The sequence below is a fragment of the Pseudophryne corroboree genome, chromosome 4, assembly GCF_028390025.1.
Source record: "Pseudophryne corroboree isolate aPseCor3 chromosome 4, aPseCor3.hap2, whole genome shotgun sequence".
NCBI lineage: Eukaryota > Metazoa > Chordata > Amphibia > Anura > Myobatrachidae > Pseudophryne > Pseudophryne corroboree.
This window is the reverse complement of record NC_086447.1, coordinates 841050752-841066858: the sequence shown is the minus strand read 5'-3', so window position 1 is coordinate 841066858 and position 16107 is coordinate 841050752. Positions and strand designations below refer to the sequence as shown.

General features: G+C 41.8%; 1 protein-coding gene across 2 annotated transcripts in view; it reads left to right on the top strand.

Annotated features, from left to right (window-relative positions):
- The window catches only part of BMP2 (bone morphogenetic protein 2), a 34879-nt gene extending 29533 nt beyond the window's left edge, over positions 1-5346 (top strand). For both annotated transcript variants that reach the window (XM_063918586.1, XM_063918587.1), the window contains exon 3: positions 1781-5346. In XM_063918586.1, coding sequence (XP_063774656.1) covers positions 1781-2625 — 845 coding nt within the window. In that variant the 3' untranslated portion in view covers positions 2626-5346. The remainder of the gene's footprint in view (positions 1-1780) is intronic.
- Positions 5347-16107: the final 10761 nt, after the last annotated feature.

Below are 16107 nucleotides of genomic sequence, written 5' to 3'. Positions count from 1 at the left end.
GGTGGAGGGAGGGCAGTCTTTTCATAGAATAGAGTAGGTGATTGGTGTGTGCAGTTTTGTAAAGAATTAAGGTCCCTACACACTAGAAGACATGACCAATGTGGAAGATGTGCAATTTCCCTTGAATTTCCCAGAGCCCTGACAAATGAAATTGAGTGTACACACTTATAGGCCCTACACACTGGTCGATACCAGTGAAAGATATGAACGATCTCATTCATTAATGAACGAGATACCGTTCATATCTTTCAGTGTGTAAGCACCAGCGATGAACGATGCGCGGCCTCGTGCTTTGTTCATCGCTGGTGGCGGCTCATTTAAACATGCAGGCCAATATGGACAATCTCGTCCATATTAGCCTGCAGTGCTATGGAGCCAGGTGATGGGGGGAGGGAAGAAACTTCACTCCCCCCGTCACCTCCCCACTCCGCCGCCGGGTCGCCCATCTGCCGTATCTGAGCAGCTCGGCGGCGGGTCGCTATGTGTGTAGGGCCCTTAAGCAATTTTTCAAACAATTTGAAAGACAAAAGATATCTTTGGAATTGCCACCTTTTTTTTTTTATTTTATTTTAACATATTTAAATATTGGGAAGTCATTCCTGGGTGTGTGGGCAGGGCTGTAGAAGGGGGAACCAATTAAGTTTTTTTGCACCCACTGCCCCACTAATTTCTACTGAGCCACCAACTTATAGGCCCTACACATTTTACCGTTACCACTGAAAGATATGAACAATCCCGTTAATTAATGAACGAGAACTCGTTCATATCTTTCAGTGTGTAGGCACCAACGGTGAACGATGAGCGGCCCCGCGCTTGTTCATCGTTGGTGCCGGCTCGTTTATACCTGCAAGGTATCGCCCATATTAGCATGCAGGCTATGGGGCCGGGTGACAGGGGGAGTGCCCCCCCCCTTCCCCTCCCGGGTCGTCGGACGGCTCGGTGGCCAGTCGGGTAATGTGTAGGGCCCATTAATAAAAGATGAATTATAATGGGTTAATAAATAATAATAAATAAATATATTTATGATCCCATTATAATTCATTTTTTATTAAGTTGGTGGGGCAGTGGGTGAAAATTAATTGGTGGGGCAGTGGGAGACGCTGGGTGGGCGGCTCCCATCAGCGGCTCAGCTAGAAAGGAGCCGCTGCCGGGGAGGATGAGCAGTGTTCATATGGTGACCATCGCTCGTCATGGCTCCGTACACACATGCCGTGATGAGCGATGTCACAAGTGACATTGCTCACATTGAGCATTATGCACAGCCAACCGCCGACCTCCAATCAACGAGCGCAGGTGCACACATCATTGATTGGTAGGGCCATACACACTAGACAATCGTCGTTATCGCCCAGAATAGTCGTCTAGTTTGTATGGCCCTTTAGATCAGCTTAACATTTGGTATTTAAATCTATCGGGTGTGTCTTGTATTTAACAAGCTTTAGAGAGCGATACATCGAACAGTGATAAAGTACCAACCAACCAGCTCCTAACTGCAATGCTACAGGCTGTGTTTAAAAAATGACAGTTAGGAGCTGATTGGTTGGTACTTTATCACCGTGCTATTTATCACTCTCTGAGGCTTGATAAATCCGTGCCTTAGTATTTGCATGATGCTGCGTAGCAGGATGCTGGGAGGCCCTTGGTTTCTTGTCTTTTTCTCAGAATAATGTCATTTTAGCACCGCTATAAGCATGCAAATCTATTGGTGTACAGGGTACTTTTATTATGTTTTTGTAATCAAAAGTAATTTTGTTTTTCTTTTTTCTTTTATCTGAACTAGAGTCCCTGGAAGACGTTCCTGATTCCAGAGATAAGGCTGTTCAACGTTTCTTCTTTAACTTGACTTCTATCCCTGATGAAGAGATGATGACATCAGCTGAGCTCCGGATTTTTCGAGAGCAGGTTCAAGAGCCATTTGAAAGTGACAGCAGTAAAGCTCTTCGTATTAATATTTATGATATTATCAAGCCAGCTGCTGCTGCCTCCAGGGGGCCTGTCACAAGACTTTTAGACACCCGACTGATGCATCATAATGTAAGCAGATGGGAAAGCTTTGATGTCACACCAGCTATTATAAGGTGGATTGCACACAGACAGCCTAATCATGGGTTTGTTGTAGAAGTGACTCAACTGAACAATGACAAAAATGTCACAAAGAGGCATGTGAGGATAAGCAGATCATTACTGCCAGATAGAAACCATTGGTCCCAGATAAGGCCACTTTTAGTAACTTACAGCCACGATGGCAAAGGACGTCCTCTCCACAAAAGAGAAAAACGACAAGCCAGGCACAAGCAAAGGAAACGGCTTAAGTCCAGCTGTAGAAGACATCCGTTATATGTAGATTTCAGCGACGTTGGCTGGAATGACTGGATTGTCGCCCCGCCTGGGTATCATGCCTTCTACTGCCATGGAGAATGCCCGTTTCCACTTGCAGATCATTTTAACTCTACAAATCATGCTATAGTACAAACTTTGGTGAATTCTGTTAACTCGAACATTCCGAAGGCTTGTTGTGTCCCGACAGAGTTAAGCGCTATCTCTATGCTCTACCTGGATGAAAATGAAAAAGTTGTATTAAAAAATTATCAAGACATGGTTGTCGAAGGGTGTGGGTGCCGTTAATAAAATATAACTTGCAAAATAAAAACACACACCTTTTTTAAATAAGAAAAAAAAAAAGAAAAAAACACAAAGTTGACACTTTAAGATTTCCCTATGGAGACCTTTATTTATGTAATGAAAATGCTAAAAACTGTTAATTCGAATATATATATATATTTATGTCTACAAGAAAGTTGGGAAGCAAATATTTTAACCAGAGAAATATTCCTTTTTTTTTTTTTTTTTTTTAAGTTGTACATTTTATACGGGTTTTGTACCCAGCACATGAAGTATAATGGTCAGATTCTTATTTTGTATTTATTTTCCATTATAACCACTTTTTAGACAAATAGCTGTTTTTTTTTATTTATATGTAATCAAAAGAAATATAGGGATTGTAAATAAGTTTCTTAAAGCAGATTTGTGTATTTAAGTTGAAAGGTATACATGGGAGGTAAAGGAAAATGCTAAATATTTGACTTTCTTCTATGCTACTGTTGAGGTCATTAGTTTAAACCCACAAGAAAAAAGTTAATCTCAAGAATTACCAGGACGGATAATCGTGTTGAACAACTCTCAGGCATTCTGCAGTGGTTGCTGTACAATCCTTTAGAAACGCAAAACCTTTATAAAATATGCACATTTTTTTTTTTTATGGGCTTAATAGTTGGTAATTGGTTACTTTGAAAAAAATTCAGCCTTCTCATCTCAGTTCCAACTTCCTACCACCCAACCCCCCACCCCACCCACCAGCTGCCAGTAAACTTGAATAATAATAAAAATTTCAATTTAAAAAAGTATTATAAGGCAGAACACAAAAATGTACATGGTGGGAATGTTTCTAAATCATTGAACTATTATTGTTTTTTTCCAAGGCTTTTTTATACATCCCGGGGTAAGTGAAAGAGGGTGCTAGATATTTTTAAAACGGCAATCATTTACATGGCAAAACCAGGAATGCTGCTTTAAAAATACACGCATTCTCGCACAAAGTCCCGCAATTCCAGCTTCTTGCGCCCTATTACTTTTACCACCCAAAAAATGTATTTATTTAATGTGATTACCTTATGCTGATTAGGAGAATTGTTCTTTCTTCTTCTTTTAATTTGTTCTATTCATAAAGGGCTGTTAAATGTAATATACAAGAGCATTATACATAAAAAAGTGTTTTGTAACATTCACAAATATATAAATACATATATGTGCATTTCCACACCATGGTAGAACGTTAAGAGCTACATCCCTGAAAAAAGCAATAGAGATTTAAGTAGCAAACTTTTTTTTTTTTTGGGAGATCTTAAGAGTCCATTATATCATCCATCAGTGTATGTAACGACGGTCCTAAATGTTTATAAACTGTTTCAGTTCAGTAGGAGCACACTCAACCTACCAGGGAACTAGTATATGGCATACTTACATCGCAGGTGGGAAGGGCTGATGGCGTGGCACTGAGAATTGCATCATACTATGGTGTAATGAAACGATTTATGGCACTATGTGGTGAGGTATGGGTACACGAATACGTGATTAACTTTGAATTGTGTGATCACACTCCCACCCCCCCAAGATTGTGAGTCCCATGGAAATTTCGACAAGTATGGTACAAGACCTTCCCTCAACTGGATCAGTTTAAAACTCCAGGCATTAATATTTGCCCCAGAAAAATTGGCAAAAGAACTTGGATACACATCAATCCAGTTTACAACGCTGAGCACTGATCTTGATTGCAGTAGCAAAATATTGCTTATTTTCTATGCAAGCGCTATGGGCAGTGAGGGAAAACTGGTGGTGTTACTGATTACAAAGTTTATTTGCTCGTTTGTGCTGCATTGATGTTGTATTTAACAATATTATCCAGTTGAGTTGAAGATCCATTCTGTACCTTTCAGTAAATGTACAGAGATGTCTAGGCATACAAATATATAATATTCTAGTATTGGGAATGATGCACATTGCACGTATTACATAGCGGTGTTTTTTGTTTATTTCTTGCATTCTAGATTTAACAGTCCTTTTTAACGGTTAATGATATTCTGTGTATCACTGTCTGTACTATGCACCAAACATAAAGTAGAATCAAAATAGTTTTATTTAAAACAAAATACCACACACACAATTACATGTATAACCAAATGTATCTATTGCACTCTCCAAATGGAGAACACACACACAGACACGTCAGAAATAGAAGCTTTTTCATTTTACGGTAGCTTTTAGTGCTGCTTTTGGGTATTTTTCAATTCCATTGCGTGGTGGTGTTTTTTTTGGGGGGGTTCACTGATTTATTGCAGCTAGGTCTCACTTCCTACTGTATGCACAACTTCATCTCTGCACAGTGGAGGGGGTGCTGGGTAAATTAAAGAATTGTGTTTTCTTTGCAAAACCATGAAAAATAATTTGTTTCCAGAAGTCAAATTACCCGTAGGTACCTCTCCTATTTTCAAGGTTGGTTTGGACTGTAAGAAATATTTTCAAACTTTCTTTTCCCAGACTTCTTAAAGTTTAACAAGCCAGTATCACTAGCTTGAATCTATAGGTTGTAGATTTTTCACCAGACACCAGTCACCACTCTTGTTTTTGTAATTTTGTTTTACTTTTTTCAATGTTTTTGTTTTGCCAGATTATCAGTCCTGGGTTTTGTATTGAAGTAAAAAACAAAACAAAAAAAAACATTCTTGAAATGTCAAATTGGATTTGGTTAATAAATGGTGGAGTTCTGACTTCAGTTCTTCTAAACTAAAACATGTCTCATGTGGTTTATTTGATGCACAGACTAACTTTTTCATGCTGTTTAAAAAAACAAAGATTTTTGTTTTGGATGACCCCCCCCCCCCTCAATTCCCAATACTGTATCTTGTATAGCCTCCGGTACCTTTCTCTTCGATTAGATACCCCATCAACCTTGTCTGGTGCATATAATATATACATGCATAGTTTTGGGGCCTCATAACCCAGTAGAGCTTCTGCGGAGTTGCCCGGAGCAGCCTGTCATATGTTCAGGGGGGAAGGGCTCGCACGGGGCAGAAAATTACCCAGCTTAGGCGCTATAGGGAATAATGGAGAGAAAATGGTAACGAACTGCGCTATTCCGTCATACAACCTGGCAAACTGGTAGCTGCTATGAACTGTTTGTGGGTGCACTACACGGGCCCACTGGAAGGAAGATATATGTTAAAAAATATAGTTCAGCGCTCACCAAAGTTTGTATGGGTGAATGAATTCTATGTATACTACAACTTAGATATTCACATTATAAGGGATAAATATAATAACACATCAGTTGTAATTTCAATAAACTCTGTAATTTATTTTGTTTAAAAGGGGTAGATTAGTAAAATGTTAAAAGGCTTAATTGATTAATACCGGTATTAGATAAACAGACAAAACATACAAGACATGACAAACATGTAAAGCAATCCCTGTGGGTACACTTGCTTGCGGTTTACCCCACCGGGAAATGAATTCCTCTGAATAAGAACAATGTCTCTGTAGGGTGCACTATTTAATAAGTGCTCGTTTTAGCCTGTGTTCATAAATAGCAGTCTGGTGGATGCAGGGGTTAACAGTGGTGTGATAAGGCCAGGATCTCTCCTACCGTATTCAAAACACAGTCCTGTAATCTTGATCCCTGTTTTGGAAGTGTAGTAACGTCCTTGCTGAACGATGCAGCGATGATGCTGTCTGCCGGCAGACACCCGTCTGTTTGGCTCCGTTGTATCTTGCTCCTGGGCGCTGTACGGAGCGGGATCGATAGCTCTGCGATCTACGCGTTTCACCTGATAAGGCTTCGTCAGGATTGCGGTGTAATCGAGTTCCAGCCCAACGCTGTTTATAACACTCCCACAGTGTCAATTCACTTCCGTCCTCAGATATAATGGCGGTAAAGGCTTCCTCACTCTTATTCTGCTCCTATCTGAGCTGTAAGCGCCTCTTTATGTCTCAGAGACATAAATATGTGTTATTATATTTATCCCTTATAATGTGAATATCTAAGTTGCTATATGGAATAAAGCAGTTATAGACACTCAACTGACACCATCCTTGTTGTCTAAGTAGTTTTCAGGAGGTCTGTGTTACACATACCATTGCAGTTTTGTAAATGTGCATTTGGGGAATAAACTTCAGCCAAAACTCTAATAAAACTGGACCACTTGAGTCTATCCCCTGCAAGAACATTCAATATGCATGTAATTATTATCTTTTGATTATATTGCACCACAATGGGTGTTCAGCACCTTTACGGAAGTAGAAACAGTTCAAACAAAACAAGAAGAAAAGGCAAAAGATGTACAGTACAGTACATTGCAGAACATAGGAGACAAGCTCTATGGGCCTAATTCAGACCTGATCGCTGGGCTGCGTTTTCGTACAGCCTGCGATCAGGTCTGAACTGCACATGCACCGCGTTCCGCAGCTACAGGATGGTGCGAGAAAAGCGATCCCACGGTGACTGATGGGAAGAGGGCATTTGCGGGTGGCAACTGACCGATTTTAGGGAGTGTTCGGAAAAACGCAGGAGGGACCAGGCGTTTGAAGGGAGGGTTTCTGATGTCCGCTCCGGCCCCGATCATTGCACTGGAAGAGTAAGTCCTGGGCTGTGCAGAGACTGCACAAACTTTTGTTTGTGCAACTATCTGCACACCTGTACAGCGAATTCTCCCTCCCCCTGTAGGCAGCGACTACCTGATCGCAGGGATGCAAAAAACACAGCCCAGCAAACAGAATTAGGCCCAATAAGCATTGCTGCATATGCAGTTGTGATGTTGATCTGAATGTAGATGTTGTTGTCCTACTGCTCATATTGTGAATGTCCGCAATGGAGTTTTCCATTGGTGTGGCAAGTATCCGTAACGCTAACTGAAGCATAAGCCTAACCCTAAGATCTGTAATAAAAGTGGCTGTTGACTTATGTCACCGTTGACACCGAAAATGTTGACATTCTGAATGTATACAGTAACTGCATTTGCAATACCTTCAAAAACAATGCCGACTGAGCTCAAAAGTTTGGTGCCCTTGTGGGCAGTGGGAGTAGATGATGATGTAAGTGAGGGAGGGAAAAGGGCCCTGCTCGTGACAGCTTTTAATGTATAACCCACATGATAGTGGATATAATGTATATAGTCAATAATTTGGGGAAAATACCTTTCAGAGTTCTGTTTTTATTGCTGGTGTTAAATCTGAAGACATCGGTCGTTCAGAAACGACTGTAATAACATTATACTGTATTGGCTTTGCCAATAAAATACAACAAAGCTCTCCAGTATGAGTGTTACCAACATTTTTACGCACACCTGAATATACTTGTATATATGATCTTCCACAGACCTGTTAACGCTTCATCTCCTGTACCACACCAATTTCTCCATAAACTTTTTGATTTTATACTTGCCATTCCAAGTTTTTAATAATATTCAAAGTTCCAGCATTGAATTATCTGAATTGGCCAGAAGACCCTGAACATTGAAGTGTACCCAGTCTAAGTGGGCGCTCCAAATTAGAGTGTGAGCTGAGCATATGATGTGCAAATGCTTTCCTTTATCTCCTGCCGGTCTCCTGGCCAATTGCGTCTATTTGTTATCCAACATAAGATCCGTCTCTGCTTAGGGGTGTAATGTCCCTCCAGCCCTCAACCAAATTTTGTTTTAATTTGCAAGATAGTACAGTAGTATCGTCTTTTCCAAATAAGTTATTATACAGTTGGAGTTCTAAATTAGACTGGACCTATTCATATCTACTCCATACAATACAATTGCTCCAGGTCTACCTAAATGTTTTAAATCTTTTCTAGAGGCATTTTTAATGTCCCTCTATACCATATATGCTAAATGATTCCTTTGTAAGGAATAATACACCCTCTACTGTAAATGATTATGGATTTTGTGACCTGAATAAAAATGCAGCATACAGCAATTGTTCTTTTATATTGCCCCAGGTCTTATTAATATTTTCTATTATCCATATCATTTACAGCAAGATGCAGTGGCAGCTCCAGAGGTGTGGTTGCGGTGCCATTCAAAATGTAATTAGTGGAGCCGCACCAACTGCCACCCCAAATGCTGGCAAACATCCCTGGCTGGACTCACTGGCAGTTGGTGTGGCTTCCCTATTTGAATTTTGGACTACACTGCAGCCCCACCTCTGCAACTGCCACTGGTAAACTGAGAGTCATGCCTTAAATTACTGTATACTTTGAGGGCATCTACGACTGGATTAAATATACTTTCCAGACTGGCACTTTGATTTGCTCCAGAATCCAATTTTCGTCAAAAATTTCAATGCGTTGGGCTGCGAGTTGCAAGCACCTGTAATATTTTGGCAATTTAGGTATTCGATTTAAAGTAGCAATCATTTAAAATGTCAAAGCAATCTGGTATTGCTGTTTCAATTTTTGCCACTTTAAATCTAGCAGCTGCCTGCAACATGCAGGCAATTACATTTACCCCCTCTTGTGTAATCCAATCATTTTGGATAATAATGTTGGTGGGTTCTATGTTTGTATACCAGCCTGAACAGTCCCCATGCACTCTTGCATAGCAGCCCAACTACTGACTATGGGGAGGATGCATCAAACAGTCTAAAGCCATTGCAACCAATCAGCTTTTAGCTATCATTTATCTAGTACTGTACATTCTATAAAAAGTTAGCTTGAATCTGATTGGTTGCTATGTGCAATATCTCCATTTGTCCTCATTAGAAATGTGCTACATCTCCCCCATAAACCTGGAGCTTGTGAGCTTTATCAATCTGGATAAATGGTATTTTGAAGTCATTTTCTGAGGGGAATATATAATCTCAGTACATACGTGGTCAAATTCGTGGTAAAGTCAGAGTTTAGGACTGCAGGATTCATGTTGTGTCCTGGATTTCAGTAACACCACATTAACCAATAATTTCACTTAGGGTATAAGACAGTGATTCCCAAACACGGTCATCAAGGCACCCTAACAGTACAGGTTTTAAGGCTATCCATGCTTAATCTCAGGCTACTTAATTAGCACCTCAGTCAGTTTGATTATACCATCTGTGCACAAGCAGGATATCCCTATAACCTGGACTGTTGGGGTACCTTGAGGACTGTATTTGGGAACCACTGGTATAAGTAAGAGATTAGGAGGTAATCCCAAACCAACTATACGGTATGCGTTCAGGATTACGGCTGTCGGGATCCCGGCAGCCGTAATACCGACTACAGAATCCCGACACCAGAATTTAGAGGAGATCAGGAGCCCGATGACGATATCCCGACAGTCAGGATCCTGAAGGTAAGTATGCACTGATGCTGTAGGTTTACCGTGCGGGAGGGGGGGTTAGGGTTAGGCTGCAGATAGGGGGGTTTTAGGGTTTGGCACCACCAGGAGAGTGTTAGGGTGAGGCATTAAGGGGGGAGGGTTAGGTTTAGGCACCACTGGGGGGAAGGTTAGGGTTAGGCTGCGGAGTGGGAGGGTTAGGGGGGAGGGGAGGGAGGTTAGAGTACCCTGCATACCCTTGTCGGTATTGCTGTGATCAGGATGCCAGCGTCTGTATACTGAACGCTTGCATCCCGACCGCCTGTTATTCATACTGAACCCTTTAGTTCTTTCTTAAAAATTAAAATGAATCCATTTTTGTTAGTTAAAAGTGCAACGAGGAAACAAAACAGCAGATTTGCATCTAAACTTTTCCTGACTTCACAAAACTTTTATCACTTCACTTCCCCCAGAAAATGCATCTCACTGTTATCTGTGCTGCTTTACACAGTTTTAACCCCCGACCTAATCATGCCAATTGGTTGGTTGCACAATCCTTACATCCCGCAACTTCCCTTTTGAGTTGACATTTGCTTCTTTTTCACTTATTAAGCAACTTGACATGACTTCATTCTCAATGTAGAGATCTTAATGTTTTATTTTAAGTATATGGTTGTCTTAATTGCATTATAAATACCTTCACTGCTCATATTTGTGTAAGTAAAAACCAGGCACCACGATTTTCCCACGCAGTATTTATAATTTTTATTGCATAATCAGAGTTTAAAAAATAAATAAATGGCAAGCTGTGTTCCATAGAATTCATGAACATGGTATTTAAGAATGTTTTAACCCACTACTGGGAAGGATAATTATTGGCCTATTTTACTGTACAGTTTTTCTAAATTGTTGCCTTTTTATTGATTTCAAGGGGCAACTAATTGCCATGTGGCAGCTTGATGTTAATGTTTATTGAAGATCAGGAAACAAAGTTTATGTAAAGCTTTTGTATAGTAACTGCAAAGTTTCAAGTACTGTTTTATATTTCCTGACAGTGCAGGGTAAGCCTAATGATTTGTTTTTATTACTTAAGAGTGCAAAACCTCTCAGCAGTGTTGTAATTATACCTCTTTTTCTAGGACGTAATCTGCACTGACTACTTTTCATTCAACACTTTTTGTGCAGAAACCGAAACGTCTCTATTTAACAATCTTCTGCAAAGTTTAATTCAGATCACTTTGAATTTATATAGCTTTTATGGATATATTATGCTTTAGTATTGTCATTTGCTGCTTCCACATCTCCCACACTGTTTATCAGTGTTGTCTTGTTTCTGTTATTACATTTTTTGCTGTAATTTAAATAGTAGTCTATTTGTCTGCAGCAGTGGGGTTTTGCGACGTTACGTTTTAAAGATACTTCCTAGCTTTGTGTATTTAGGAATTGGAATAGTTTTGAAAGCACTGTGAGTTGTGCTGATGCTTTATAAATCAATATTCATAATAATTCAACAACAATATTATTTCTAAAGTGATGATGAGTATGGTCGTGGCCGGCGGCGACCCCAACCTTTTTTCGTGCAGGGGGGGCTGCCGCTGACCACGCCGGAGAGGGAGAGAACTGTGAGCTGGTGTGTCCAATGCGGGGAGGTGTTTCCATGCCCCCTGCTTACAAAATGGTAAAAATACACTACGCACGCATGCTGCGCAGCTTTAGTCAACCAGGGAACCAGGGTGAGGGGGGTGATTGAGAGGACACGGAGAGAGAAGATGGCAGTGTGTGCTGGGCTGCTGCTGCAGCAGCAGTCTCATGTCTCTCCCTGCCCAGAGCACAAGAGCCACTGACTGTTATGGGAGGAGGGTGGGCCGGTCCCGGGTAAAGATTACCCGCTCCAAGGGATTAATTCAGAACTGATCGTAGCAGCAAATTTGTTAGCAGATGGGCAAAACCATGTGCAGTGCAGGGGGGGCAGATGTAACATGTGCAGAGAGTTAGATTTGGGTGGGGTGTGTTCAAACTGAAATCTAAATTGCAGTGTAAAAATAAAGCAGCCAGTATTTACCCTGCACAGAAACAATATAACCCTCCCACATCTAACGCTCTCTACAGTGGCGGAACTAGAGAATGGTGGGCCCAGGTGCAACAATATGCATTGGACCCCCTCCCATATTAAAAACAGGGAAATGGCATCACCCAAAATACAGTGTTTTGTCTCATTAAGAAGGGGTGTCGCCACACAATAGTACTCCGAATTCACAGTACACCACACAGTAGAGAGCCTTATACACGGTACACCACACAGTAGAGAGCCTTATACAGGGTACGCCACACAGTAGAGAAGCTTATACATGTTACAACACATAGGGGGGTATTCAATTATTGCTGGATTTTTCATCCAGTCTAAAAATCGTCAATTATTGGTCGTTTTTAGGGTGAATAACATTCCCCTATTCAATGCCTGTGCAGGATTTTTCAACTGGTCAGAAAAAATCCAGCACTAGCGAAAACCATGTGGATCGGCAAATTTTCTGGTGATCCACGTGTTTTGACGAATTTGCAGGCATTTTCGCCCGTTTTTTGGGTCCGTTTTCTCCCATGCCAATTCGACAAAAAAAAGTGAAAAGTCATGGGTGAAAAGGGATCCAAAAACAGGCGTAAACGCGCTCAATTGAATACCCATGGTTGAATTAGTACCATTTTTCCGGCTAGCCGAAATTGAATACCCCCCATAATAGAGAAACGTATACACATTACGCCACACAGTAGAGAAGCTTATACACATTACGCCACACAGTGGAGAGGATTATACATGTTACGCCACACAGTAGAGAGGCTTATACACGTTACGCCACACAGTAGAGAAGCTTATACACATTACGCCACACAGTAGAGAGGCTTATACATGTTATGCCACACAATAGAGAGGCTTATACACGTTATGCCACACAGTAGAGAGGCTTATACACAGTACGCCACACAGTAGAGAAGCTTATAAACATTATGCCACAAAGTAGAGAGGTTTATACACGGTACGCCACACAGTAGAGAGGCTTATACACGTTATGCCACACAGTAGAGAGGCTTATACACGGTACTCCACACAGTAGAGAGCCTTATACATGGTATGCCACATAGTAGAGAGCCTTATACACAGTACGCCACACAGTAGAGAGCCTTATACATGGTACGCCACACAGTAGAGAGCCTTATACACAGTATGCCACACAGTAGAGAGCCTTATACATGGTATGCCACACAGTAGAGAGCCTTATACACAGTATGCCACACAGTAGAGAGCCTTATACATGGTACGCCACACAGTAGAGAGCCTTATACACAGTACGCCACACAGTAGAGAGCCTTATACATGGTACGCCACACAGTAGAGAGCCTTATACACAGTACGCCACACAGTAGAGAGCCTTATACATGGTACGCCACACAGTAGAGAGCCTTATACACGGTACGCCACACAGTAGAGAGGCTTGTACATGGTATGCCACACAGTAGAGAGCCTTATACACAGTATGCCACACAGTAGAGAGCCTTATACATTGTACGCCACACAGTAGAGAGCCTTATACACAGTATGCCACACAGTAGAGAGCCTTATACACAGTATGCCACACAGTAGAGAGCCTTATACACAGTATGCCACACAGTAGAGAGCCTTATACATGGTACGCCACACAGTAGAGAGGCTTATACATGGTACGCCACACAGTAGAGAGCCTTATACATGGTACGCCACACAGTAGAGAGCCTTATACATGGTACGCCACACAGTAGAGAGCCTTATACACGGTACGCCACACAGTAGAGAGCCTTATACACGGTACGCCACACAGTAGAGAGCCTTATACACGGTACGCCACACAGTAGAGAGCCTTATACATGGTATGCCACACAGTAGAGAGCCTTATACATGGTACGCCACACAGTAGAGAGCCTTATACACGGTACGCCACACAGTAGAGAGCCTTATACACAGTACGCCACACAGTAGAGAGCCTTATACATGGTACGCCACACAGTAGAGAGCCTTATACATGGTACACCACACAGTAGAGAGCCTTATACACGGTATGCCACACAGTAGAGAGCCTTATACATGGTACGCGACAGTAGAGCAACGCACATGTCAACATTTACTACCAAGAATGTGAGATAGATACAGATGTAGCCAGCCTCATCGTTGCCGCGATGTGTTGGAACTGGCATACGTATCACAGCAAACTGCAGTGAACGCCGTGCTGAGGCTTTTCACAGCCTCCGTACACACACGCACGCTTCATAGACATGGGCACACTAGTCGCTCCATCCATGCCGTGATGCGTACTCATCGCGGGTTGGAGGGGTGTGGCTAAATCTGTAGATATGGATATACATACACACATAGTAAAACACCACATTTACACAGACACACTCACAGAAAACACACACACACACACACACACACACACACACACACACACACACACACACACCACACACATAAATACAGCTAAACACATAGTAAAATACATATACAGTATATCCAGAAACACACACACACACACACACACACACACACACACACACACACACACACACACACACATACACACACTCTGTCACAGCCAGCAAAACACACACTCTTTACTTTACATATGTTTTCTTTTTCCACAAGTTCCACACTCTGCACCTCCTGGCTCTGGCTCCATCAAGGCTCCAAACTGCAGGGGCTGAGTGCACTGACGTGACGTCTCCTCACTCTTCTGTACATACAAAGTGCTGCCGCGCCTTCCCCTCTTCCCTCCCTCGTCTCCCAGCATGCAGTGACTCAGTCCAGGAAGCTGAGAGCTGCAGCAACGTGTGGTGCGAGATGAAGGGTGATGCGATCACCCTTCTCACATCACTGGCGCCGGGGACCGCATACAGGCATCCTCAGTTAGGACCCACATCGCAGCAGCGGCAGCGTGTAATGAGTCACTCTGACTCATTATACTGCTGCCAGTTGTGGGACCCTTCACAGCGCTGGGCCTCGGTGCACTGCACCGTTTGCACTGGCGCAAGTTCCGCCGCTGGCTCTCTATGCAAATAGTGAATTTTAGGAGGTTTGGGCAGGGCAGCACGAAACTTATTGAGGATCAAAAGTTTCAGCAGAGATGTATGAAAGGCATTAGGAATTTTAAAAGAAGGAGGCAACTTGACTTTGTATGCTACAGGATGGAGTAACTTTTCTATGGGAAATGGACCAATAAACTTGGGAGCAAACTTCTTAGAAGGAACTGTGAACTTAAGATTGCGAGTAGAAATCCAAACTTGGTCTCCTACCTTGTAGTTAGGTACAGCCTTACGTTTTCTATCTGCGAAAGATTTATAATGAGCAGAAGATTTAATCAACGATTTGTGCACACAACTCCAGATTTTAGACATACGTTGAAGCAGTTGATCTGCCGCTGGGACCTCTTGAGCTGGCAAAGGATGGAACTCTGGCACACAAAGTTAGTATGAAACAGTGTAGATTCTGAAGATGAATGAAAAAGATTATTATGAGCAAATTCTGCCTATGGAAGGTAGTCAATCCAATCATACTGTGAGGAAGATATGTATATCTGGAGAATAGTTTCAAGATCTTGATGTACTCTTTCAGTTTGCCCATCTGTCTGGGGATGATATGCAGAAGAAAAATTCAACTTAATGTTTAATGAAGAACAAAGCAACCTCCAAAACTTGGCTACAAATTGTAATCCACGATCAGAAACGATCTCTTGAGGAAGGCCATGCAATTTAAAGATCTCAGAAATTAATAATCTGGCTAGTGAAGGAGCTGATGGTAATCCTGTTAAGGAATAAAATGCGCCATTTTTGAAAATCGATCCACTACCACCCAAATAGGTAGGACTGTTGAATAAATGTAAGAGTCTTTAGGACCCCAGGATGACCCATGAAAGATGAAGAGTGAGCACAAGTAAGTAGTCATTTTCGAAGATTTGAGGTGACAAAAGTTTTGCCAGGCAGAGGGACCGGAGAAAAAAAAGACGTAGGACTTACTGTACAATGGCTTGATTCGTGGTAGCATTATTTGACTCAGAAGAATTGAAGGGCCGAGAAAGGGCATCCGCTTTTTTATTTTGAGACCCTGGACGATAGGTGAACTTAAAATTAAATTGGGTGCAGAAAAGAACCCATCGAGCTTGTCGTGGATTCAAACACTGAGCAGCCTGCAGATAAAGAAGATTCTTATGATCAGTATATAATATGATGGGATGTTGTGCTCCCTCTAGAAGGTATC